The 27251-nt window shown below is 38.2% G+C and overlaps 1 protein-coding gene across 1 annotated transcript in view; it reads right to left on the reverse strand.

Annotated features, from left to right (window-relative positions):
• Positions 1 to 4272: 4272 nt before the first annotated feature.
• Positions 4273 to 27251, reverse strand: part of LOC111142719 (desmocollin 3) — a 52331-nt gene continuing 29352 nt past the window's right edge. The window contains exons 10-16 of the mRNA XM_022496001.1: positions 18586 to 18845; positions 18333 to 18475; positions 16926 to 17150; positions 13760 to 13984; positions 11213 to 11334; positions 6461 to 6718; positions 4273 to 4470 (exon numbers count right to left, since the gene is read on the reverse strand). Of these exons, the coding sequence (XP_022351709.1) occupies positions 4273 to 4470; positions 6461 to 6718; positions 11213 to 11334; positions 13760 to 13984; positions 16926 to 17150; positions 18333 to 18475; positions 18586 to 18845 (1431 nt within the window). The remainder of the gene's footprint in view (positions 4471 to 6460; positions 6719 to 11212; positions 11335 to 13759; positions 13985 to 16925; positions 17151 to 18332; positions 18476 to 18585; positions 18846 to 27251) is intronic.

The raw sequence follows: 27251 nt of genomic DNA on the forward strand, positions 1-27251 counted from the left end.
GCTCAAGCCATGATCTCAGGATCCTGGGATCAAGCCCGCATCAGTCTCCCTGCTCAGTAGAAAGACTGCTTCTCCCTCTCCCTTCCCTCCTGCTTGTGTTCCCTCTCTTGCTGTGTCTCTGTCAAATAAATAAATAAAATATTTTTAAAATAAATAAAAATAAAATAAAATATTCTCCAGGAATACAATGAAGACATTATCAAGGATCTATTTTCATGCCAGTCTTAAGCACAATTTTATAACATCATCATCTTAGAACCATTTAATCTCTAAATATAGTAAAGACACGATAACAAGTTAACAGTTTTATTACAATCTGTATCTGCAACTATTACTTTACACATCCAATTGTTGCTTATTTTAACCTGCCTTGTTTCTTTAAAAGCGAAGTAACTTCTTTTAATAGCAGACTTAAAGTTTTGTTAAAAATGCTGCAACCCCAACCTCACTGCATTTTAGACAGTTCACTGCTTCCTTATAAAAATATGAAAAAACAATCTGTACATTTACATTAAAAATTCAAGAATATTTACTGGAAAAAAATGAGAGCAATTTTCACATTGAAATAGCATAATTTCCCCCTTACACATATAAGGAAAGATGAATACCACATTATAAATGTTTACATTAAACATAAGAAGACTTTAAAAGGAAAAGTACCCTTTGAAAGGCCTCAGTCTCAAAATCTACATTTCAGAGAAAAATTAGAAAATGGGAAATGTGGCACCAAGTAAATAATGCAGACACACACCTAACTGAAGACCTTCTATCTCAGTGCCCAGAGGGCTCCGTAAGGGAGCAAGCATTCCCCATGAATGCCGTGTTTGTTCCACACAGCCAGTTCAGGCCCATCCTGTAAATGCCTGTGGACACACCACGCAGTCAGCTCTTCCCTTGATTCCACACTCCAAATAAGGTGAGGCGTGGAAAAAGGGGAGGTGATAGTTCACCCAAATCAAATGGGAGCTGCCACTGGCCTGAGAAAGGAAGAAAAAGGGAGAGCCTGGCCTAGGAAAATTTAAGTAGCAAATAATATTGTGTTTACTACCACTCCTGTCCCTTTGTTGGCTTCTCTCCTTGCCCTTGAAGGCCTGGATTTTCATGTTGCTAACTGTCCAAATACCCTACTTGGGCCTGCACTCTCCCTAAGTCCCCCGTGTTTCCAAATGACTTCTCGGTCTTTTTCTTTACTGTATTCAAAATTTCTATTTCTTCTGTTACATGAAAAATCCCTGTAAGAAAGCAATCACATAAAAACTAGTTCATGCTAAAAGGTGATTGACAACCTGGAGCATTTGGCCACCTAAGTGTTATCGACAATATTGGGAGAGAGATTAAAGGGGACTGATAAGAGAGTTGGATTTCTTTGAATCACACCAATGCCAGTGGAAACCAAGCAGTGAATAGGGAAGTGGTATTTTATCATTTCCAGGCTCAAGTTAGAACACAGCATGTGACAATGGGCCTTAGGATGGTCATGCCCCCACTCAGTCCCTTTAGTAAGATTTGTGCTCCCATCCCAGCTCCTTTTATCCCCTCAAATCTGACCAACAGAATATGGTTATCCAACTCTAAATTTTTAAAATGTCAGTAGATAGGAGAGAAAAAGAAAATGGTGATAGAATCCTTTTACCAGAATTAGGTTTTAAGAAGATTTCAGTAATAGCTCCAAGAAAAGCATTTCATCTCTGGAACCCTGCCACCGGGAGTCAGGCAGCCCTAGCTGTAACAGCCTTTCCAGTTTGCTCCTAATTTGTGCTTGCAGAGTCAATCTGCGAAGCAAAGCTACTGTTCCACCTAGTTTCCTCTCTCCTTTCCACTGAAACCAGAGATGTTTAATTCGCTGTCTACAGTTTTAAAGAAATTACACGAATGTACATGAACTATTTCCTGATGTGCTCAGCTCTGCAGCACAGAAGACCTAAGTATGAGAGGCTCTCTCTTTCTAAAACCCTGGACTCCCATTTTGGACATACCCAACCTTATGTTATCATCTTCCCCTTTGGTTTTCATTTTATTTTATACATGACATTGAGTAATAGTTTTATATAAGTATATATTTACATTGTGTGTGTGTGTGTGTGTGTGTGTGTGTGTGTGTATGTGTGTGTGTTTACCCTTATAGCATTCCTATGAAAATTTCTGGAAGCTGAAATGGCATAAAGCAAAGAAGCAATTACCATTCATTTACATGGAAAATTTTTGAGTGTTTCCAGACCCCAAAATTAACTTCTCTTTGGCTTTTCTGGTACCTTAAGACATATCTTACTGAGGGATACACAAAATAAATGGAGATAAAACATAGATGCTCACAGGCAACAATTCAGAGCTCTGTCAGCTGGATGTGGAGAAGCAGAGGACAGTTGGGGGGGGGGGGTTGGGGGGGTCCCGCTGCCCTGGATTGGGGGGAAGGGTTGCCTCTGTAAGGGCTCACTGCAGAACAACTGGTAAATGCTATTTTCACTTTTTGTCTTTTTTCACATAAGCAAAAATTTTCTTCAGACATCTTTAAGTTAACAAAAACAGGTATTAATGTAGGTCTTTCGTGAAACACAAAATTTTGAAAAGTGGGAGATACCACTGTCTGTCTCTTCTCCCTCTCTGTCTCTGTATAGAGAAAGAGAAAGTCAGTTAAGCCTATATTCATACTGAACTTTGCCACTACATGGGCTAGGTCACAAATTCTGCCTCAAAGTCAAATAAAGAGTTTCAGGGGTTTGGTGGAGGGGTAAGTCCCAATTCTTTGGGTAAGTCCCAAAAAGCTGCAAAATTTTTAAGTTAATTTTGTCTTGTCTTCCAAAATTTTCTTCAATTGGTGATATTTCATATTTCTTGTCTGTTTTTAAGCTAACACTTGAAGTGAGTATACAATAATGTGATATTAGATTCATCATAAAATTAGGTATTAATTATTTTAAGTTTAAACACCATTGCTTTTGGATATTTTGCAAGTTCTTCCAAGGACTGTATCACTGAACAAATTTGAGACCCATTATACCTTAAGCAACATTATGGAAGATATTAAATTGCACCAAGGGGTTCTTTTGATTCTTTACAGTATTTTAAAATATTTATCTACCTTAATAAGGAGGAATTTGCGTGAAAATGGTAGTGAATAGAAATGCACACTCATCTCATAACTATGATGGGGTCTGCTTCTTCAGAATATGGGGCATGACACAATCCACCTAAGGATAACATATTGTAATTGCAAATAACTGCTATTGAGAGAAAATAAAACTCCATATGTGCTAAACCTGCAAATAAAAATATGCAAGTACAATATTAAAAACAAAAAAATGTAACTCTTTCCTCAGCATAATTTTCATTACTGCAAGTTATCAATAGTAGTCCTGAATCTCAGGGGAAAAGATGTCAAGACCTGTGATTACAATCTCAATAGATCTTTGGCATTTTTCATTAAAATGCCGACAATAATTCTCTGTATAGTGAATATAGTTATTTCTTGAAAATAAGGAAACTCAGATATATTCCTCATAATAATCCTTTTGCAAACCATAAAGCACACATTCAAAAGCATAAAAACAACACAATTTTTTGGTCTACACTTCCCTGGTGTAGTTTAACACCATAGCTATGTATTTTTTAAGACCTTATTAGGGCAATCAAGTGGATAGAACTGCTCTTCGTGATCTAAATGCTAACTAGAAGGAAAATGAAATTCTAGTAGTCTTTGGAGCTACCAGCTCAGTGGTACTGATTTTTTGAAGAACTAAAAAATGCAATATAATTTAACACAATGTTTGATATAATCCTATTCCACTTAAATTTAAATCTGGAACAAGAACAGAATTTCTAGCCCAAATAGCTATTCTATATCCAATCAAGTACAGTTTAGCTATCATTGGACTAATACTAACTCAACACATTCACTGCAGGTCCTTTATAGACCTTAATTCCAATGATACCATATAAGATTTTCTAGCTGTCTCCTTACCTGGCAGTAAAGAAGACAAAATGCATTTTAACATTTCAAACTCCTTGGAAAACAGAAGCAACAAATTGCTATAAAAATACAAATTGGTAAATAGTACAATTCAAAATTTAGAAAACTTATATATTTTTTCTAATGTATAGATATATTAAAAATATCTATATATTTCTAGTTTTATATATATATATTAGAAATTAAAAGTCTAATATATATCCATATATGTATTAGAAATTGAAATTGAACATTACAATATCTCATGCCTTTTGGAAACCTCCAGGATGTCTGGCAAATACATGTCTAATTGTAACACTTTAACATTATCTCTTTGTGCACGTCTCTGCTAATGTAGTAAATTTGGCTCCCAAATTATTTAAAAAGTCAAGGCCATCTTCTTCCTGTTTTTCACTGCAGCAACCTACAGAACCAGCTGGAGATCCTCTTCCTTCGTAGTTGTATGTAAGGACATAATCTTGAGATGGCACGTGATCTTCATTCTGGTTACACAGATGCAATTTCTGTAAAATAAAAAAAAAGAATTCTATTATTGTTTTAAACACTCTTACACATACAAACATAAAATTTATTTTTTATTTACCTTTTAGGTTTAATTTTTAACCAGTGTGTCCTCTAATGGAGTCCTACATACAAAAAATGCACATGATTGGTCGATAGCATAACCGTACCACAAAGTCAGTATATCTTACATTTCTAGTAATCCATACAAAATAAAAAATCATATATATATATATATATATACATATATATATATATACCAATGTCATATTTAAGCACATTTAAATTATCATTAAATGCTTAACCCTAAAGTTTAAATCTAGAGGTCAGGCTAGTCCACAAAATGGTGACAGTATGTATGGAGGTTAAGAATTTGATACTGGATATTCAAATAGTCCTGATTTTGAGTCAAAGCTCTGGCTTTACCAACTATGTCTATGACTTTGGGCAGGTTACTAAGCATCTTCAAGTCTCACTTCTAACTCTCCTTATGTCTAAAATGGGAATATACACAGTGACTATCTCACGATAATGATGAAAAAATAATGCACCAAAAATGCTCTTATTTTGCCCAGCACGTAGTAAATATCCAATAAACATGAACTAAAACCACTATAACATACAGTTATAAAGTAGGCAAGAATTACCACATTGGCTTCAGAATCAAGTTTCCAAGAGAGCCAAAATGTGACAAAATAGAGAGATGCACCAAGCATTTTAGCGAAATTAAGAATAATCAACATCACCCTCATTGCAGAAACCAGGCCTCTGGAATGGAGCGCCCAAGCATTCAGCCACATCTGAGCATCCAGCCTCACCGTCTGTTACCGGCCTGGCTGCCAACCTGTCGGAACTCCTGTGCCTCCTCCCTCCTCCCCTGGGGTCCCATTCCCTCTCCGATCCATGGCGTCCTTCTTTGACTTATGTTACCAGGTGTCTTTCTTCGGGATCATTTCAGCCTCAGACTCCATTACCCGAGGCACACGTTAGTGCACCCCCTAAGAACACCTCTTAAGCTCCACTCCTTTCCAACCTGTTCTTACATGCATGCTGACTGTCTAGAAACAGAACAAAGATGAATACTTTAATTTGATAGGGAAACAAAATACGCTATGGACATGTGATCTGCTGCAGCCGTGTCACGGACTGGTGTCTATCTGCAGTCCCATTAAAGGATTAGGGCTTCTGGTCCACTGTGGGGGGGGTTACAACAGTACCCGTACACTCTGATAAACAGACAACTTAGTCCCAGATAGAATACTGAATCCAGTGCTTCTCTACCCAGGTGGCACATGTGAATCACCTGAGGGGATTTAAAAGTAATAATAAGAATAATAAGCCAAACCAGTTACATCCAAATCCTTCCAGGTAGAGCACAGGCATTAGCATCATTTCAAAGCTCCCCAGGGGATTCTGATATGCTGCCCGGACTGAAAATCCACAATTTAATCCCTCTTTTCTTTGATTATCCTTGCTTTGCCCTGAATAAAAACACTTCGGATTTGAACGGTACTTCTTACATCATACAGAGTTCCTGTAGCTCATATTAGGGAATGTTCACTCTAGAACTGTGTACAAATGTTTTGTTTTCAGACATGCGGATGGGATTGAGGAGTTTTGTGACTGTAGGGAATGAGATGTTTTTTCACATTCTTCTACATTAAACTAGTTAATGAGGTAAAAACATCTAAAAATGCTATGTAACTTTAATAGGGTTATGTTTTTAAAAACTTCCAGTTCTCCCAAGATTTTAGAAACTAAAAGAAATAGGACAGATGGAATAAAATCTCTTTTATGTTAAAGAATGTAACAAAATCAAAGGGCATGGAGTGGGGGTTGGGGGGAGTGCAGGGAATGACCAGAGAATGAAAAAGAAAGGATACATTGAAAAATATGGAAAAGCAGCTTCTGAAAGTCTATGTTAACTGCAATTTCCTATTGTGCTACACTTGGGCATTTAAATGCAGAGGCAAAACACTCAGGGAAACTCACTTCACCAAGACGGGGCTGAGTGAAATTATGCCACTCGGAGTAGGTATATCGGCAGTTGTCCACCTCCACAGGTCCTCCCCGGCAGGAATCCAGGGTGTGATGGTGCCCAGTTCCCCGGCACGAATCCAGGGTCTGGTGTCCGCCTTTCACCATTTCAATGGTCTCCTGCCCTCCATTTTTCACTCCTGATCCCATAGTACCGCAAAAGCCTTGGCCAGAGCTGTTGACTGTCTGGGTCATAAACCCATTGCCAGAACACTGAAATAAAATTTTAAAAAGACCATTTGTATTGAAAGGAAGCAGATTCCAAGTAAAGTCATAAGAAGACAAGGAAGAGAGAACGTTTATTTAACCTTTCATTGATTCATCCATTCATTCATGGACACTTATATTTTCAAATTCTCTGCCCAGTGTAGGGATGCAAAGATGGACATTATCCCTCAGTGGCTCCAAGAAGCTCTTATTCCAATGAGGCAGAAAAATAGGTAATTACTGTAAGAATGTATACATAGGTGAATATAGAATGCTATAGGAAAAAGCATTAAAATCCAAGCACAGACAGAGTAAGTGGAACAGATAGAAAACACTGTACTGAGGGACTCATACTTGAAAAATGTGAAGAAGAAAGCACTATCTGCAGGAAGGTTTACACACAAAGCGTCCTCAACTTTCAGTCTGCTGAGAATGGCTACCACTTAGAGTTCAAGGTGAGAGAGGAAGTGGCGGGTGGGTTTACAAAAGGCCAGAGAACATGAAGATCCATATGCCATGCTAAAAAATTTGGACAATCAAGAAGATGATGGGGACTCCAAGAAGGGTTTTAATAACAGGAAAGAGATGTATTTTTTAAAAACCATTCTAGGCAATAATGTAAAAGACAAATGAGAAGACAAGCTGAGTGTCATGAATATCAGAGAAGTCATTGCATCGTTCTAGGTGAAACGTGATAAAGACGTTGGCCATAGGAGAAGCAATAATGATTCAAAGTGGTTGGACTCCATACAAAGTTTACTGATGGTCAGATGGATGAAACAGCAAAGGGAAGAGTCAGGAATTATTTCTACGTGCTCTGCTTGTGCAAGTAGATAAATGGTATAATTCACTTAAGCAGGGATGAAGGACACACTTGCGGGTGAGAGGAGGGTGAACAGTTCCATTTTGGACATGGTAAATTTGAGAAACCCATGGATGCCCAAAATGAGTATATGCATATGTGGGGCTGGAGTTCAGGTGGGGGAGCCGAGCTGGAGCCATAATTTCAGACGTCACCACCACACAGGAGATAGCTGAAGCCACGGGAATCAACTCTAACACCCAGAGAAAATGGTAGACTAAACGAAAAGAAGGCTAAGAATAGAACCACAAGAAAAAAAAGCACGTTTTACGGGGTGGTTAAGGGAATCAGAGGACAGAAATATGAAATAGCTTCTGGAGAATAGAGGAATCCAAGAGGCACAACTCTGAAGCCACACAGAGAGGATTATGGGAAGGAGAAAACATCAAAGTGGTTTAAGAACCAGTTCGAATAAAATAATCCACCTATGAGGTTCACGCCAAAAAAGTGGCCATTGGTGATCTTTGTCAAAAGAATTTCCAAGAAGTGCTGAATAAACAGAAAGTAATATCATAGAGAAATTAAGTATAAATCTCTCAAGTCCAGTTTCAAAGAAAAAGAGACAAGCAGGGAACTAGAGGAGGACAGTTGAGGGAGTGTTTGAAGATAAAAAAAGACTTGACTAAGCATCGACTTAATGCGGGAACCTCATATGGAACTCTGGGCTGCCGGTGAGACATTAAGTTAGAGCAGTAAACTCAAGCGTGTCAGTTCTAATTATGAACTGCAACTGTCAGGCAAGACCTCCATTAGAATCAGGCTCCATTGTGCCATCTTGTTACCAACTTGTTTTTCTTCTATTTAATATGCAGAGTCTCTAACTAAACCGGAAGATTTTTAAGTTCAGATGATTTGGAGTTTTGGATATTTCAGAATCTGAAATGTATCTATAAATGTCGTACATGGTATCTCACTGCCTGGGAAAATTATACCAGAAATGAGAACTGAGAAGCAGCCATTTGGTGGCACTGCTACCCTATATTTTTTGCTTAGGTTGCTGCTACAGTGAAATTTCATTAAAAAACAAAACAAAAAACTTTCATTATCAAATATCGTTGATGGTATAATTTTTATCATTATAAACACGTTTTCAGAGGTCATACAAGCTAATACCAGGAAAATTGAAGTTTAACCAAAACCAAGACTCAGCCCACAGTGCCCTGTTTCACATCCTTCTATTCTCTGTTCCTTCCTGACCATCTCCACGTGTGTTGCCCAAAGCTTATTCTCACAAGGTATCAACAACTCCTTTTCCATGTCAATGATTTGCAGATTTAACTTCTCTGGTCCTGACTTTTCGACCAGCTCCTAACCCCACCTGAATGTCTCTGACTTAAATTTAGCTCCAGAATCAAAGTCATCATCACCTGTACTCATTGTACTAAAATGAGCTTACACATCCACTAAGAAATGTTATTACCTTTTATAAAAATATACCTAAAATTAAACTGATAATTCTGAGTCCTTTCAATAAGTGTTTCTAACAGAGATCAGATAACAATACGGATGAGTACATTATGGTGGAGAGGCCCATTAATGCTACAGCTCTGGCATCAAATAGCCAAGAACAAATATTATGAACATCTCAATAATTCCCTTCTCGGATATAAAATAAGAACTTACTATGAGTCAAGGACTGTTAAGGGACTAAATGTATTTTCTGAATGGAGAAATAATTACAGGGTTCCATATGTAGGCCTGTGAGGCAGAGGTGGGCAATGATTTTCCCTGATGGTGGGAGGTGGTTAAAGAGATAAAGTCAATAAGAAAGATGCTTTCAATCACCAAACTGTGGAAAGAACCAAGATGCCCTTCAACAGATGAATGGATAAAGAAGATATGGTACATATATACAGTGGAATATTACGCAGCCACCAGAAAGGATGAATACCCAACTTTTGTATCAACATGAACGGGACTGGAGGAGATTATGCTGAGTGAAATAAGTCAAGTAGAGAAAGTCAATTATCATATGGTTTTAGTTACTCGTGGAACATAAGGAATAACATGGAGGACATTAGGAGAAGAAAAGGAAAAGTGAATTGGACTAAATCAGAGGGGGAGATGAACTGAGAGACTGTGGACTCTGAGAAACAAACTTGAGGGTTTTGGAGGGGAGGGGGCTGGGGGGCTAGGTGAGCCTGGTGGTGGGTATTAAGGAGGGCATGTATTGCATGGAGCACTGGGTGTGGTGCATAAACAATGAATCTTGGAACACTGAAAAAATAAAATTAAATTTAAAAAAAAAAGAATTCTTTCTAGATCCCTTCACACCAAGATACAGAAAAGGCTTGATATAAAGTCCTTAGTTATGGCCTCTGTCACTTTGACTTCATTTTTATTTTGTTACTCAAAAGCTAACAAGCTTATCATTTATGCATTTGAAATATTTATTATCCTTATTTCCAATGACTATTATCAGTCATTGATAGGTTGACCACTGCTTCAACTGCATCAGGTTGACCACTGCTTCAACCACTGAGATTCTAATCCTTTATCTTCCCTGTCCCTTACATCTTCCTCTTCTCACTGATCACCCTACTCACTCAGCATCACGCTGCTCCCTTTATACCCTTCTGTGCAGAAAAGCCTTCACTGGCTCTTCCTGACCTAGAGAATAAATCCCAAATCCTTAATATGGCATACGACAGTCCCATATCCTACTCCTCTCTTACACCCTCTCCCCACAAAAGCCTAACTTAATGTCAAGCTTCTATTGTGAAACATCATTTCTTCCATTTCAAATCAATTTCTTTACTATTTGTGGAATAATCTCCAAATTTTGCCATCTCCTTTTATGTCCTTAAGGCTGTTTTCCTCCTCATTAGCTATTCCCACCATTTCTCCACTCTCTCACCCTTCTTATTCTTTAAGTTAGCGAGGAATGTGTACCTCTTTCATTAAGCCTTTCCGGTTCATCCAGACATCAGGAACACACTTACGTACCGCAAGTATCTTTGAACAACAGTGACTATCACATTGGTGCTAATGGTATACTGGCATGTTCCTACTTATTTTTCCCATAAAAGTAGATCCAATTTCTCATAAATAGTTTGAAATCTTTTTGAGGGAAGAACATGCCCTGTAAGAACTTTTTAAATACACATCCCCCAAAACAAGAAGCCCAGTACTAAGCACCTCAGAGGTCTCAAGAAACACATAAGGAAAGAGAGTGGCAATATCTTCTGACTAATCTGTTCTCCCCCACACTTTCTAAAAATATATGTATCTCTTTGATATGTTCTTAGTTTATCTTGAAAACTTTTAATAAGGTTTTTTTTTCCTATGATAAGTGGTCAGAGTCAGATAAACAAGTAATATCTGGAAATGTACACCGCAGAGAGCAGCTAAAACACAGTTATTATAATAATTTCACAACATCAAAGAGAAAGTTTCATATCATAACACTAGAGAGTGGAAGAATGATAATTAAAACAACACATCTGATTTAAAAAGTTCTATAAATGCCACCTACATAAAAATTTGAATATTGACAGATAAAATACTTCTGCCTATGAAAGCTGACCAAACTAAAAATACAAATATTAACTCCTAAATTACAAAATGACTTCATGAGAATCAGTAAAAGAAATCATGGGAGATACTCAGATAAACAGTCATTTTAAAAAATTACTTACCACCTTATCATCTCCAGGTGCTTCTGTGTTTGATATAATCAAGTTTTGCTGTGCTAAATCTTCAGGAAAACCTTTTTTTTTTTTTGCACCAACAACTCCACATACCAAAGTTAGCAATACAGCTGCATTTAAAAAAAAAAGAAAAACATACATAGAATAAAATACTCATCTTTTGTTTTTTATTACCTCAAGTACATGGGAGGAAAACAAGGCCACTAAGCATGTATCTTGAGTTACCTTGGCTTTCCTAAATTAATAGGCCATGATTTAGCCTAGACTCTAAAATCGGAATTAATTATATGTATATTTTGATTATAGCTCCTTTTAAGAATTTGAATTGTCTCTACAATGTTAAAGTATATACAATTTTGAGTTAAGTAATAAATTTTCAAAAAATTCAATGATGTTTATTTAAGACAGAGACTTTAAAGAGATTTACTGATTCCCAAAAGAATGGTTTGCCTATATGAAAACACGATAGACTTTTCTCAACAGAACAGATTTATCTCCAAGTACCTTAAATAAAACTATTCTGTATTTTGTCTGTTCAGAATTTTCATTCTACATCATACCTGTGGGAGGTTGAAATATGTGATAATAAAATTAGCTGTAATAATGACAATTCTTACTATGTTCTACAAGCCCCTCTAATCAAGGGTGACCAAACTGCAGCCCCAAATCCCGTCCACTGCATTGTTTTTGTATGGCCCATGAGCTATGGTTTCTAAATAAATTTTAAAAATTAAAAGAAGTTTATTGCATGTGAAAATTATATGGAATTCAAATGTTAGCCTCCATAAATAAAGTTCTATTGGAACCCAGTCATGCCCATCACTGAAAAATGTTCTATGGTGGCTTTCCTACTAGAAGGGCAGTGAAACCACATGGCCTGCAAAATGTAAAATACATACTATCTAGCCCTTTATAGAAAAAAGGTAACAACGCCCACCCACTCTATGTGGCCCCTTGTTACCTTTCTGGTTCCATGTCCAATCCCGCTCTCTCAATGCACTCCACTCCAGCCACACGGGTGTCCCTGCCATGCCTTGACTTTTCCAGCACCCTCTTACCTAAGGGCCTTTAAGCTGATTCTCCCCTTGACTGAAAACTTTTCCCCCAGGTACAGTACTTGGCTGACTCTCACCTTTCCCAAAAATCATCAAAGATAACCTTGTATGTACGCTAACTGAGCATAATGAAAAATAAATAAATAAAATTTTTTAAAACTAGGAAAGGGACATTTTCAGACCAAAAAAAAAAGGGGGGGGTGCCTGGGTGGTTCAGTGGGTTAAGCCTCTGCCTTCGGCTCAGGTCATGATCTCAGGGTCCTGGGATCGAGCCTTGTATTGGGCTCTCTGCTCAGCGAGGAGCCTGCTTCCTCCTCTCTCTCTCTCTCTGCCTGACTCTCTGCCTGCTTGTGATTTCTGTCTGTCAAATAAATAATAAATAAATTAAATCTTTTTAAAAATATTTAAAAAAAAAAAGAATTAGAAAAGATAACCTTGTCAGCCTCAACCAAACCACCCATCAAAAGCTGCAGTCACTCGCCGTTATCTCCCACAATCACCCACATACACTCCACGGGACTACAGTTCCTAATTATTTTGCTCAATTTTTTCCTCTACAGCATTTCGTTTCTTTATTAGCTTGCTGTCACAAAGCACAGTGTTTATGTTTGGTTTTGTCTGTTTTGTTCACTGATGACCCCCAAGCACCTAGACAGTTTCTGGTATATTGTAGGTCTTCAGTAGATATGTATTTTGTGGAGCTGCTGAAAATACTGAACATTGTACTATTCTAAGCTCTTCACATGCATTAACTCAATTACTGCTCAGTGATGCCCCATAAAGCAGGCTACTCCAAATATCCCCCTTTTGCAGATGAGGAAACTGAAGCACAGTAAGTAACTCGCCCCAGGTCACATGGCTTGCAAATGATACAGCTGGGTTACAGACCCAGATAGTTTGGCTCCAGAGTCTTGCTCTTAACTGCTAGTCCTATCACAGAACAAAGGAACAACCGCTAATCCAGGCTGCAGGAGTAGATGGAAGAAAGGAGGGGAAAATATGATGTCATTGGGAACTAAACAACCAGCAAGGAGGAGGTTAAAAAAAAATCAAAACTAGCAAGAGACACCCCCAAAAAGAGATACTGCCATGATCCGAGTCATTCCCATAAGGCCGTGGCTAAAGGATGAGAAGAGATCCCAGTGGCTTGTCATGGACTTTTATATGGCAGAAGTTTTAGATTGTTTTATTTAGCCCTAAAGGGGGTAGTATCGGGGCCAAAAATGAAAACTATGTGTTGACAGATTTGGTACAGTCTAAGGAATTTTAAACAGCTCTGTGCAAGTATGAAATCGTATCTCAAAAAGGATCTTGCTCCCTCTCCCTGGAAATATTCCATTAGAACTAGATAATAACACAAAAGCAATTGGTAAATTGCCCACCCCTGATGGATAGTTGGACAAGATTACTTTTTAGAGGCCTTTTCTTGCACTCAGGTATTTATGATACATTTTAACTTTACGTCAGTAAAAGGACTTACAAAATAATAATGCTATACCCAACAGGATCGCCAGGATCGCCCATTTTCCGAGTGTGACTTCTGCACTCCTTCGAGCTGCCAGGCATTGACTTGGATGAGTACAATCACACAGATTAACTCTCACAGTTTTTGTTGTAGATTGACCTTCTCTGTCTTTTACAGTAATAGGAACACTATATTCCTGAAATTCAGCATTTTTCTGATACGAAAGACGGGCAGCTGTATCTGAAAGAAAAGGAAAGAATTAGTTCTTTAATGGACATTTATCTCTCCCTTAACATTTGTTTTGCCGCACTTGTTTCTACACATATTAATTCTTAAGGGACCACCTGCCACATGAAAATGAATTAAAATGGAGAACTACCTTCAACCTTTCTCAGCACTAATATTACCATGTATGCCCACTGTAACTTTTTACAAGAGAGGCTGAGAGATATAATTTGACCTTGGAATGATCCAGTAGCATTTCAGCAATATTTAATATTTCCTTGTCTTTCTCTTATTTAAAAACCAGTGATGGTAGATGGGCCCTTGACAGACACCTCAAGCATTTTTCTATGGTACCAGTTTATGGTACTCATAAAGAATTAACAGCAATGGTTAATGCACAAAGTATGTCTTAAGTTGACATTCTCTTATTCCTTTACTTTCTGGTAACTGTCCATTATCTTTACACATAAGGTAACTTTTCAAAGTACAATAAACACTGTTAAAATGCCTTCGCTCTACGGGTGGCTCAGTGGGTTGGGCCTCTGCCTTCAGCTCAGATCATGATCTCAGGGTCCTGGGATCAAGCCCTGCATTGGGCTCCCTGCTCAGCAGGGAGCCTGCTTCCCCCTGTTTCTCTGCCTGCCTCTCTGCCTACTTGTGGTCTCTCTCTCTCTGTCAAATAAATAAATAAAACCTTAAAAAAAAAAAAGAAAGCCTTCCCTCTAGAAGTGGTCTCAATATCAGAAAGCTAATTAATGTCACCCAGGCCAGAAATAAACTTTACATAAAAACGGATGTATCTGTATCATAACAATACATTTTTATCAACTATGCTATTTCCCCAATAGCCTTGATACCTATTTTAATGACTTCATTATCAACTGACCAAAAGCTCTGTGCACTTTCAATTGCCAATTACAACCTTCCAAGTTTTGCAGTAAGTGAAATGACACAGGTGCTCAATGCACATTCTGGAAGCCACCTGTAACTTCTAAACCTTTCTTAAATGCGCTGTTACAGCTGATAAGAACTGCAAAAATTTCTGGCTGCACCTCAGATGTAAAGCTCCCCAAAGGAATGTGAATTACTACTAAGGTTTAGGTAGAACCCTCCCAGATCATGGTGTGGCTAGAATAAATCCTTCAAATTCCTCTCCTCCCTCAAGACCGCAAGCTCAGCTGTAGTCACATCTCATTTATTCATACTAATGCAGCAGCCTGTGACGTCCTTGCCACTCCACTCTGCCCTCTTCATACCATCCTGCCACCAATGCCAACTTGTTAAGACATAAATCTGGGCACAGCATTCCTTCCTGGCAAACTTCCCAGTGCACACCTGCTGTCACCAACTGTACAAAAGTCAGGCCCCTCACGACCAGATTCCGTCCATCCTCCCACCCAGTCTCTTGGCATTCTTGCTAAAACCTAAACACTAACAACAGTGGTTTACTTATTCCCCCAGCATTTTCCTTCATTTGTGCATATGTATTAACCTGTTATCGATTAGACAAACACTCCTTAAGCTGTTGGTATCTACTAAGCACTGGGTTACATGCTGGAAATACACAGATGAATCATAAACATCCTGGTAGACTCATGAATTGGAGGAGAAAGGTAAACAGATGATAATACAACATGAAAGGAGCTATCATAAAGGTAGAAAAGGTCATGATGCTACTTCTGCTTCAAGAAAGACTTCATAGCTCTGAGCATCTAAGCCGGGGTCATGTCTGTCTTGTTAATCTCTGCACATATCTGCAGGGTCGGAACAGTGCGTGGTGGATGGGAAGTGCTCCCCAGGTATCATGAGTTACTACTGAACTATGACATGCGAAGGGGTAGTCTAGGCAGAAGGGATAGCATACACCAAAAGTCCACTTGCATGAAAGAGCATGACACAGTAACAAAATAGCAGTGAAGGGTGGCTGAAATATAGAATACAGCACCCCCCGCCAGAAACCACCATCACAGGAGGCTGTTCTGAGGGCTCCAACGTCACACCTCTGTGCATATCCCACCATGTTTCCTTCCAGAATACTATAGAGTGCTTGCCTCCTACACCCAGTATCCTCATTTCTAGAGTTCACTTACACTAAAATTTATTTTTTTTAAAGATTTTATTTATTTATTTGACAGACAGATCACAAGTGGGCAGAGAGGCAGGCAGAGAGAGAGAGGAGGAAGTAGGCTCCCCGCTGAGCAGAGAGTCCAATGCAGGGCTCAATCCCAGAACCCTGAGACCATGACCTGAAGGCAGAAGCTTTAACCCACTGAGCCACCCAGGCACCCCAAAAAAATTTAAACTGCCCATCTCTGTTCCACCTCACCTCACTGCTGTCACTTTAAAAATACGCCAGGGGTATCTGGGTGGCTCAGTTGGCTAAGCGTCTCACTTGATTTTGGCTTGGGTCGTGATCTCAGGTTCATGAGATTGAGGTCTGCCTGATTCTCTCTCTCCCTCTTTCCTTCCCCCACCCACCCTCTCTCAAAAAAAAAAACCCAAAAAACAAACAAACAAAAAAACCCACCAAAAAAAAAACTTTCTTAATGATAAGCTGCAATATTTTAGTAAAGTTTTTTGTCTGTTGTAAACATAAATTTTGCCTTCATAAAAATTATTTCTTTCATTTTATATGCAATATATAACACAGACCCCCTATAATATTTGTAAAAGATTTAGTCTCCTCAAATATATTAATGAGAATATTACAGTAAACAAGGAAATCCACTTATTTTAGAGCATATAAATCATTACTTTTTATTAAATATTTTTGGGGTGGTTGGGTGGCTCAGCCGGTTAAGTGTCTGATACTTGGTTTTGGCTCAGGTCATGAGCTCATGGGTCTGCTTGAAGATTCTGTCCCTCTGCTCTCCACCCACTTGCTCACATGCCCACACACACTCTCCTCCCTCTCTCTCTCAAATAAATAATTAAAGATAAACAAGTAAATAAATACCATTAACTCTGGTGAGGGTCCACATTCTGTTCGTTTCTGGAGAACTGTTCGCCAAGCTGAAATAAAATGGAGCACCGTGGATAGGTTCGTCGGGATCGACAGCCGAAATGTCAGTGTACTTCATCTTTGGTTTGCAAACTGTTACGTAACTCTGAAGTATTTCTGGTGGATTATCATTCATATCTTCAATGTTAACCGCAAGTGTTCCGGTACATGATCTACCATCTGGGAAGAAAGAGAAAAGGTTCAGTGTCGCTTTTTGCCTTCTTTTACAGTTTCCTAATAAAACGAATTAACAACATTCTATATATGACATAAGTTTTCTTAAATAAGCTGATGATTACAGAAAATGGGAAATAAGAATGCAGAAGGATAAATGAAACCTACAGATCATCTAAAATGAGAACCACCATTGATAATATCAGCCACAACTGCCAATAACCCTTATGCCAGGATTATTACCAAACACTAAAAATCAGTGTGTGAATTGCAAACTCTGTGTTTCAGGGCGGGTTCCTTCTGGTATAGATGTGAATGAACATTAAAAGGTTACAGAAAGTTATTCTAATCCTGATACACATTTAAGCCACTTGGGCAGATTTTTTTAAATATATGATGTTTGGGTTTCCTAACCCAGGATTCTGATTCAGTGTGTCCAAGTCATGTCTACAAAATGATTTTTTTAAGGGTCCAAAGTTAATTATTATTATTATTCTAACTGAATTAGAGTATTATTCTAATTATGAATTATTCTAATATTCTAATATGAAGCTGGGGTTAACAACCTCTGGGTTGTTTTAAGCAACAGAATTCAAGGAGAGGATCACTTTGACCTAATAATCAGTTGAGTTTCTCAAAGATTCTATTTAAAGTGGCATAAAGAGATATAGAAGAGTCTAGTGAGGCCATTTCACCTGAGCCTAGACTTGAGTGTTGTCTTTGCCCTCCAACATGGATCGATAAGCATTTGAGATCCCACCCTGAGGATATAAAGAGAAGTAAGACCTGGCTTACCTTACAAGGCTCACCCTTGTTAGATAATTAAGAGAAATAAGAATAGCCTTAAAAGTAATTTCTAACAATTCCAAATATTTATCAAAAAAAGTCTGCAAGGGGTGCCTGGGTGGCTCAGTGGGTTAAAGCCTCTGCCTTCGGCTCAGGTCATGATCCCAGGGTCCTGGGATCAAGCCTCGCATGGGGCTCTCTGCTCAACACGGAGTCTGCTTCCTCCTCTCTCTCTCTCTACCTGCCTCTCTGCTTTCTTGTAATCTCTGTCTGTCAAATAAATAAATAAATAAATAAATCTTTTAAAAAAAAAAAAGTCTGCAAAATAAGAACTGCAGTTTATTCTCCAATTCCTTTCTAAAATACCACATTAAAACTTAAAAAAAAATTTTTTTTTCTTACCTTGGTCTATTGCCAGAACTGTAATGTTATACACGTCATTTCCGGGAGTCATGGCCTCCCGGTCCAGGATTTTGGAGGTCATGATTGACCCTGAAATCTCATCAATGGTGATCCATCCTTTAGGATCATGCAATTTTTTGTACCTATTAATATAAAATAAAAAGTCTTCAGTAATCTAAAACATATTAAAGTAAGTTACTATCTTAATTATTACAAATATATTATTCCTATGTGGTTACAGACTTCTTTGTACCTTAAGTGGCTGCCGCTGTTAGTTTCAGGATCATACGCCTTATAGCCATTGACCTTTGACCCCACTGCTGAGTTCTCTTTAATCCGTACAGATTGGGCTGCAGGGCTGCATTCAGGCCCCTCATCCTGATCCCTCACGTGAACTGTGACCAAGGCTCGGTTCATGGTTGCCATTCTGAGTGCAACATCTCTAGTAAACGGAGCTTCATTGTTTACTCCAATTTCCAGGATCACTTGGTGGTTTTCTTCATAATTCAGTGGCTTTTTAAAAAAGCACATGGATATCAGCATCAGTGTAATACATACAGTATTTCAAATAACAAGTGACCTTCTGTAAATATGAACAGTGCCGCATAAATTCTTTGTTCCCATTCAATCAATATTGACTTTTACCCTTTGCTAAAGAGAGAGGTGATTCTTCACAAAGCCTTTAGCAAGAGTGGTCTGAAAGTTTCTGCAGGTGGTCGTATGGAGTTACAGAAAAATAATTGCTGAAATACTTTTATAGTTTATTCTTATAAAGGAAAAATTATTCTGAACCTGGAGATAATGGGAAAACAAAACAAAACAAAACAAAAAAAGTGTTTTTACGGCCCTGCTTTAGAGCACTAAAGGACCAGTGTAAGGGGCATCTAACTCCAGGAGAATGCAATTTTGTTTGACTTTCTGCTTCCTACTGCCTATGTTCCTTTCCTTAACCACCACACTATAATCCCTCTGCTATACGATACTGCTTAACTGGTTCATCAACCTCTAAGAATATTTAATGAATCTGTTGATTAAAATTGAATTTTAGACAGCAAATCAAGCAAAGCCCATAATTGTTTTGCAAACTTAAAGCATTTTTTTTTTCTTTTTCTTTCTACTTATTAAAACCATCATTGGCTGATCATTGAAAGATCAAAACGGAGGAGTCAAATTTTTATTTTAAAACTTTCCCCATACCTAGCTATTATCAAGCTGAGATACTAATATCGTAAGTCCACTAGGCAGTCAAGGAAATTTCTAAATCTTAGAATCCATGAAATATATGTGAAACTCTTTTTTATTTTTTATGAACATTCCAGAAAATGGAGAGTCAAGAGGGAAAAAGAATTAATATCTGTTTATCTATTACTAATGAATACTATCTCACAAATTACATGTGTCGGTATGATCATGCAGAGAATGAGAGCATCCGCTGGCAATGAGACTTGGATGGAAATTCACAAAACAGCTGCTGCTCTGAGGAGGTGTAGTTATTCCAGCCAGGGCCCCTTGCTAAAGCCTTAGAAGTGCTTTATGTAATTTTTTGAGGCTTACACTGGATATTGCTTTAGAGGCTTAAAACTCTGCAAGATGGAAATCTGGTGGGATGAAATCAGTGATTAATGAAAAAACAGGAATTCTCTTCCACCACAAGTTAGCTTTATGTTTTAACCAATTTTTTTTAAAAAAGCTCAAAAATGTCCTATATCTGAGATATTAATGGCTCCCTAGAATATGAAGTACTGCTCTGTCATGGAACCTCCACGTTGAGAATGGCTGAGAACAATATCTTCTTCACTCAAGCCCATGTGCACTACCTGTTAGAAAGGAAATGCTGGGATGGAAAGATTACTCAGGCTTGAGCTCAAGACTGCATCAGTTCATGCTCTATGGATGCAGAAAAGTTATCCAATATGGAAAATTGTTTAACATTAGCCCCACGAACATGTAAGACTTCTAAAAACAGAATAATAATACAGTTTACCAAGTGTTCTCATTTTCACTGTTATAATGGAATAGCTACTAGGGAGGAAGAGAGAAGTATTTTTTTTTTAATGTTTTATAGCTAATAGAGAGGCTAACTTTCCAAGATCACATAGCTACACAAAGCAATTTAACCTAGTGCTTAAGAGCAGGTACTTGCAATCAAAGAGACCCAGGTTCAAATCCTGTCCTACTATACCCTAGCTGTGCCACTTTGGCTAAGTTTCTTAATCTCTCTGAGACTAAGTTTTGTCTCCTGCACAACTGTGATAAGAATAACATTTAACACTGTAAGCCCACAGTGAGTGTTTTCCACTATAGGTTATGAGAATCTCTCAGGCTGTCATACAGGCAACTGAAAGAAAAAAGTGATGTTATGTTTTGTTAACAGTTAATATAATTCAATAATGGGAGACACCAACTAACAAGGCAACGTTTGGAAGCTTTGTTCAGATAAAAGAAGTATATTTGAGCAATCTTTGGTTTAACTAAACTTACTGATTATTTAATTCTTTTTGGTTTAAAGAGATGAATAAAGTTCATTCCTAGCCATCATTGTGTAAGTAGCCTACATGAGAGAATGATAGATTTCAGAATGCCTTGATCATACAATGTTTGATTTTAAACTTTTTAAAAAAACTTTATTTGTTTGAGAGAGAGAGAGCACACGTGTGAGTGAGCACAAGAAGCAGGGAGGAACAGAGGGAGAGGGAGAAGCAGACTCCCTACTGCTCCGTGGGGCTTGTTTCCCTTTCAGGGACTCTGGAATCATGACCTGAGCTGAAGGCAGATACTTAACCTACTGAGCCACTCAGATGCTCCCAGTGTTTGATTTTAAAATAGAAGATGCCTCAAAGTTAGAAAGTACTTAAAGATACAACTTGAGTACACAAACACAAATCTTTAGCACAGAAAAGAATAAGACACCTTTAAAGACCACTGTGGCCACCAAAGGAACTGTGTAAGGAATTCAAGTTTTCTAAGGGTTTGCATAAAATATGGAAAGGGAAATATATCATGGAAAATGCAAATTTTATTGTCCAAAATGTTAGAGACTATTATGAATGGCTCAAAGAAAGAGAGAAGGTAAAATTATCAAGGATCTAATAATGACAGAGGAAGGAGATAATTTTAAAAAAGTAAACTCACAGAAGTAGAAATTAATTCAAGTTCCAAAAAAAGACCCCTTGTGTGACTAAAATCATTGTTTTATCAAGCCAAGTAACCCTAGTATGGAAAAGAAGAGAGACAAGGGGAACATGACCCAGGGGTCCTCAGTGGTTCTGAGGAAGATTCTGCATCAAGAGCATCTGAATTTACATCCTGGCTCCATCACCTCCCATCTGTAGGAAAGGGGGCAAGTCACTTCTTGTGACTCAGCCTCCTCATCTAGAAATGGGAAAGAATGACAGGAATAACCACAGGGTCATTTCAAAGGTTAAAAATAAATCTTTTGAATCTAGTATCCTTGTTTTGTTTACAATTTCAGAATTTGGGAAAAGAAGCAAAATAAGTTATTATTATAAGCCAAGCCTAATACTGCCATAAAAACTTAACAGAAGGGGGGGGGTGTGGCTGGATGTCTCAGTGGGTTAAGCCTCTGCCTTCAGCTCAGGTCATGATCTCAGGTTCCTGGGATCGAGCCCTATATCAGGCTCTCTGCTCAGCGGGGAGCCTGCTTCTCTCTCTCCCTCTCCCCTCCGCTTGTGATCTCTGTCTGTTAAATAAATTAAAAAAGTCTTAAAAAAAAAAACTTAACAGAAATTGTGCAAAAGAAAATTGTAAGTATCTTTTTTTAATTGTGAAAAAAGGATAATAATAATATCTTGTCTTAAAAGGGATATGACAACCAGCTATAATCTACCTATGGTGCTTAGCCTCATTCCCTGTGACAGACATGAAAGGTGACCAGTACTTGAAAACTGCTTTTAAACGTCTAAAAGCATTTCCTAGATATAAGAACTAGGATGTAATTATAGAATATAAATGTGACTACCTTATATTTAAAGATAACGGGAATAAATGCATAAAAATTTTATTGGGGGGATTTTCTTTATTTTTCATATGTGAAATTAACTTAAACTGAACCAAAGACAAAAAAATAAAGTATGACCGTCTAATTGCTCTCCCTCCTGGGGAATCTTGAGATGGTACCCAAAAGCTGTTCATCAGAAATAAAACAGATGTTTATTAGTCACACAGAGTGAGAAATATTCCAGGATACAGGCTATAATTTCTGAAAATATTTGGAAACATTTTTCTTAATGTCTCTGTGATCAACACTCCTTGAGGGAAAAAATGCACTCTGAATATGGAAAACAAAATGGAATGTGTTAACATAATTGTGATTTCTTTTTTAAGAATACATTCTTTTGAAAAAGTATACTAAAATTCATTTTGTATTGGTCAAAAAAACTCACAATAAAAATATAATTCTAGTGTTACTTAAATTTTGCCTTCTGAAACAAGATAAAATCCCTGAGAGTTAAAAAGTAACAAAAATGGGGCACCTGGGTGGCTCAATGGGTTAAGCCTTTGTTTTTGGCTCAGGTCGTGATCTCAGGATCCTGGGATCGAGCCCCACATCGGGCTCTCTGCTCAGTGGGGAGCCTGCTTCCCTTCCTCTTTCTCTGCCTGCCTCTCTGCCTACTTGTGATCTCTCCCTCTCTGTCAAATAAATTAATAAAATCTTTAAAACAAAAAATAGCAAAAATGGGTCTTTAGTAATGGACTTAAATGAGAGAGAAGAGAGGAGCAGCCTTCTAATCAAGCAGCAGATTGGGAGAACTCTAAAAGGTCTGAGCTTGGGTCTTTAACATGAACTACTGCATAATCTATCCATCTCAGATCTCAAACTATTTCTTTGACTTATTTCTAGAAAGAAGTCAAGGTGAGAGTGAGGGGTGCATAGACGAGGTGTCCGGGAGAAATCTTTTACGGAACATCTATTGGCAATCATCAATTTTGAGACAAATGCCTGCACTATGTAGTTGTGTATAACTTTGGAAATTGACGCATGGTGGCTCTTTTTACAATGATACACCATAGACCCTCAGCCTACCCGACTTCAGCTGCAGCTGTGGTGGACATGCCCCCATGTATGCTGATAGATTTACATCTCAAGCACACAAATATTCAGCTCTTCAGATTCAAAGTTTGCTCCAAAACCAGGGTGCTCTCCCCCTACGAGGCCCAGGGAAGCTCAGAAGTGCAGGAGAGCTGAGGTTCCCTGGAGGCAACCTTCAACTGATGAGGGACATGGATATCAACAAAGGCAGTTGATGGATATGCCCCAGGTACCACATTTTCAGGAGGTAATTCTGAAGTACATTCTCATGGTTCATTGCAGGACTGAACACCCGAGGTGACTAAGTCAATAACGCAGACTTGACTGGCTTTTCATTCTTTCCTGTCTTTCTTTCCCATTTTCACTCTGGCTTCCTGGGATCCACTTTCTAAATATTTGCCTCCACTGGGTTCCTTGTATTGGGTGCTGCCTTCTGGAGAGTCCAAATGAAGACTGGATGGAGGTGGACCAATAAGGAGGAAAAACAATCAGTACCATCTGCTTACTTTCTTTCCTACTACTATCAGCTGTAAAGTTTTGTTTTTCTTAAGTAGTTGGTTTCAGTCCTCAACTTGAGCAGACCACATTAGAGAAAACTGAAATATAGAGATTTGATGTTGAGAGTAATTTGGAACAAATATATTTGACTATTCACATCTGGGTAGAACTTGCTGAGGCTTATTCCATAATCTCTGGAAATTTTTACAAAGGAAATAATTAGAAATAGATATTTATGTATTCGAGTCTCCACCATTACTGTTGTTGGCAGGAAAGCATCCTTTTATTAATGGATGACTCCTTTACCTGCCTATATGGCAATTTTCTTTTTTGTTTTGGGTTATGAATTTAAAACCAACCGTCCTTCCCAAATAGGGCCTTTTCTGCCCTCATAACCTGGAGCCTAGAATAAAACAATGCAACCAAAAATACTATATATAGGGGCGCCTGGGTGGCTCAGTGGGTTAAGCCTCTGCCTTCGGCTTGGGTCATGATCTCAGGGTCCTGGGATCGAGCCCCGCATCGGGCTCTCTGCTCAGCGGTGAGCCAGCTTCCTCCTCTCTCTGCCTGCCTCTCTGCCTACTTGTGATCTCTCTCTCTCTGTCAAATAAATAAAATCTTTAAAAAAAATACTATATATAAAATAAAGAGTAAATTCCTTCAGTGCTGTCTGATACAACACTCTATTTCACCCTCAGTACCCCCTATAAAGGATCGGATACAACCAGGCATATGCCAGAGAGAGAGAGAATAAAAAGAATATGGGTTTCTAAATTGTATCATGCAAAGAATAAAGGAATCAGGAACATTTACCATAGAGAAGGTAAGTTTCAAAAGAACATAGCAATCTTTTCAAAAGAATTCTATTTCTTCTTTTTTTTTTTTTATTATTTTTTAAATTTTGATATCAATTTATTAATATGAGAAATAGGAGAACACACAGAGAGGGTAAACAATAAAGTTTTCTCAAGCATAAAATAGATCATGTTCTATAAAATCCTATGAGGGAAGTGAACTATAAGGGAAGATTAAATGAGAAAAAAAATTGTGAATATTCTGTCCCTTACTGAGAGCTCATGCTCACATTTTTTTTTTAATTTTATTTTTTATAAACATATATTTTTATCCCCAGGGGTACAGGTCTGTGAATCGCCAGGTTTACACACTTCACAGCACTCATCATAGCACATACCCTCCCCAATGTCCATAATCCCACCCCCCCAACCCCCCTCCCCCCATCAACCCTCAGTTTGTTTTGTGAGATTAAGAGTCACCTATGGTTTGTCTCCCTCCCAATCCCATCTTGTTTCATTTACTCTTCTCCTACCCCCTTAACCCCCCATGTTGCATCTCCTCTCCCTCATATCAGGGAGATCATATGATAGTTGTCTTTCTCTGATTGACTTATTTCGCTAAGCATGATACCCTCTAGTTCCATCCACGTCGTCGCAAAAGGCAAGATTTCATTTCTTTTGATGGCTGCATAGTATTCCATTGTGTATATATACCACATATTCTTTATCCATTCGTCTGTTGATGGACATCTAGGTTCTTTCCATAGTTTGGCTATTGTAGACATTGCTGCTATAAACATTCGGGTGCACGTGCCCCTTCGGATCACTACGTTTGTATCTTTAGGGTAAATACCCAGCAGTGCAATTGCTGGGTCATAGGGTAGTTCTATTTTCAACATTTTGAGGAACCTCCATGCTGTTTTCCAGAGTGGTTGCACCAGCTTGCATTCCCACCAACAGTGTAGGAGGGTTCCCCTTTCTCCGAATCCTCGCCAGCATCTGTCATTTCCTGACTTGTTAATTTTAGCCATTCTGACTGGTGTGAGGTGGTATCTCATTGTGGTTTTGATTTGTATTTCCCTGATGCCAAGTGATGTGGAGCACTTTTTCATGTGTCTGTTGGCCATCTGGATGTCTTCTTTGCAGAAATGTCTGTTCATGTCCTCTGCCCATTTCTTGATTGGATTATTTGTTCTTTGGGTGTTGAGTTTGCTAAGTTCTTTATAGATTTTGGACACTAGCCCTTTATCCGATATGTCATTTGCAAATATCTTCTCCCATTCTGTCAGTTGTCTTTTGGTTTTGTTAACTGTTTCCTTTGCTGTGCAAAAGCTTTTGATGTTGATAAAATCCCAATAGTTCATTTTTGCCCTTGCTTCCCTTGCCTTTGGCGATGTTCCTAGGAAGATGTTGCTGCGGTTGAGGTTGAAGAGGTTGCTGCCTGTGTTCTCCTCAAGGATTTTGATGGATTCCTTTCTCACATTGAGGTCCTTCATCCATTTTGAGTCTATTTTCGTGTGTGGTGTAAGGAAATGATCCAATTTCATTTTTCTGCATGTGGCTGTCCAATTTTCCCAACTCCATTTGTTGAAGAGGCTGTCTTTTTTCCATTGGATATTCTTTCCTGCTTTGTCGAAGATTAGTTGACCATAGAGTTGAGGGTCTATTTCTGGACTCTCTATTCTGTTCCATTGATCTATGTGTCTGTTTTTGTGCCAGTACCATGCTGTCTTGATGATGACAGCTTTGTAATAGAGCTTGAAGTCCGGAATTGTGATGCCACCAACTTTGGCTTTCTTTTTCAATATTGCTTTGGCTATTCGAGGTCTTTTCTGGTTCCATATAAATTTTAGGATTATTTGTTCCATTTCTTTGAAAAAAATGGATGGTACTTTGATAGGAATTGCATTAAATGTGTAGATTGCTTTAGGTAGCATAGACATTTTCACAATATTTATTCTTCCCATCCAGGAGCATGGAACATTTTTCCATTTCTTTGTGTCTTCCTCAATTTCTTTCATGAGTACTTTATAGTTTTCTGTGTATAGATTCTTAGTCTCTTTGGTTAGATTTATTCCTAGGTATCTTATAGTTTTGGGTGCAATTGTAAATGGGATGGACTCCTTAATTTCTCTTTCTTCTGTCTTGTTGTTGGTGTAGAGAAATGCAACTGATTTCTGTGCATTGATTTTATATCCTGACACTTTACTGAATTCCTGTACAAGTTCTAGCAGTTTTGGAGTGGAGTCTTTTGGGTTTTCCACATATAGTATCATATCATCTGCGAAGAGTGATAGTTTGACTTCTTCTTTGCCAATTTGGATGCCTTTAATTTCCTTTTGTTGTCTGATTGCTGAGGCTAGGACTTCTAGTACTATGTTGAATAGCAGTGGTGATAACGGACATCCCTGCCGTGTTCCTGACCTTAGCGGAAAAGCTTTCAGTTTTTCTCCATTGAGAATGATATTTGCAGTGGGTTTTTCATAGATGGCTTTGATAATATTGAGGTATGTGCCCTCTATCCCTACACTTTGAAGAGTTTTGATCAGGAAGGGATGCTGTACTTTGTCAAATGCT

Source organism: Enhydra lutris, unplaced genomic scaffold (genome assembly GCF_002288905.1).
Source record: "Enhydra lutris kenyoni isolate GAN:26980312 unplaced genomic scaffold, ASM228890v2 scaffoldscaffold8, whole genome shotgun sequence".
Taxonomy (NCBI): Eukaryota; Metazoa; Chordata; class Mammalia; order Carnivora; family Mustelidae; genus Enhydra; species Enhydra lutris.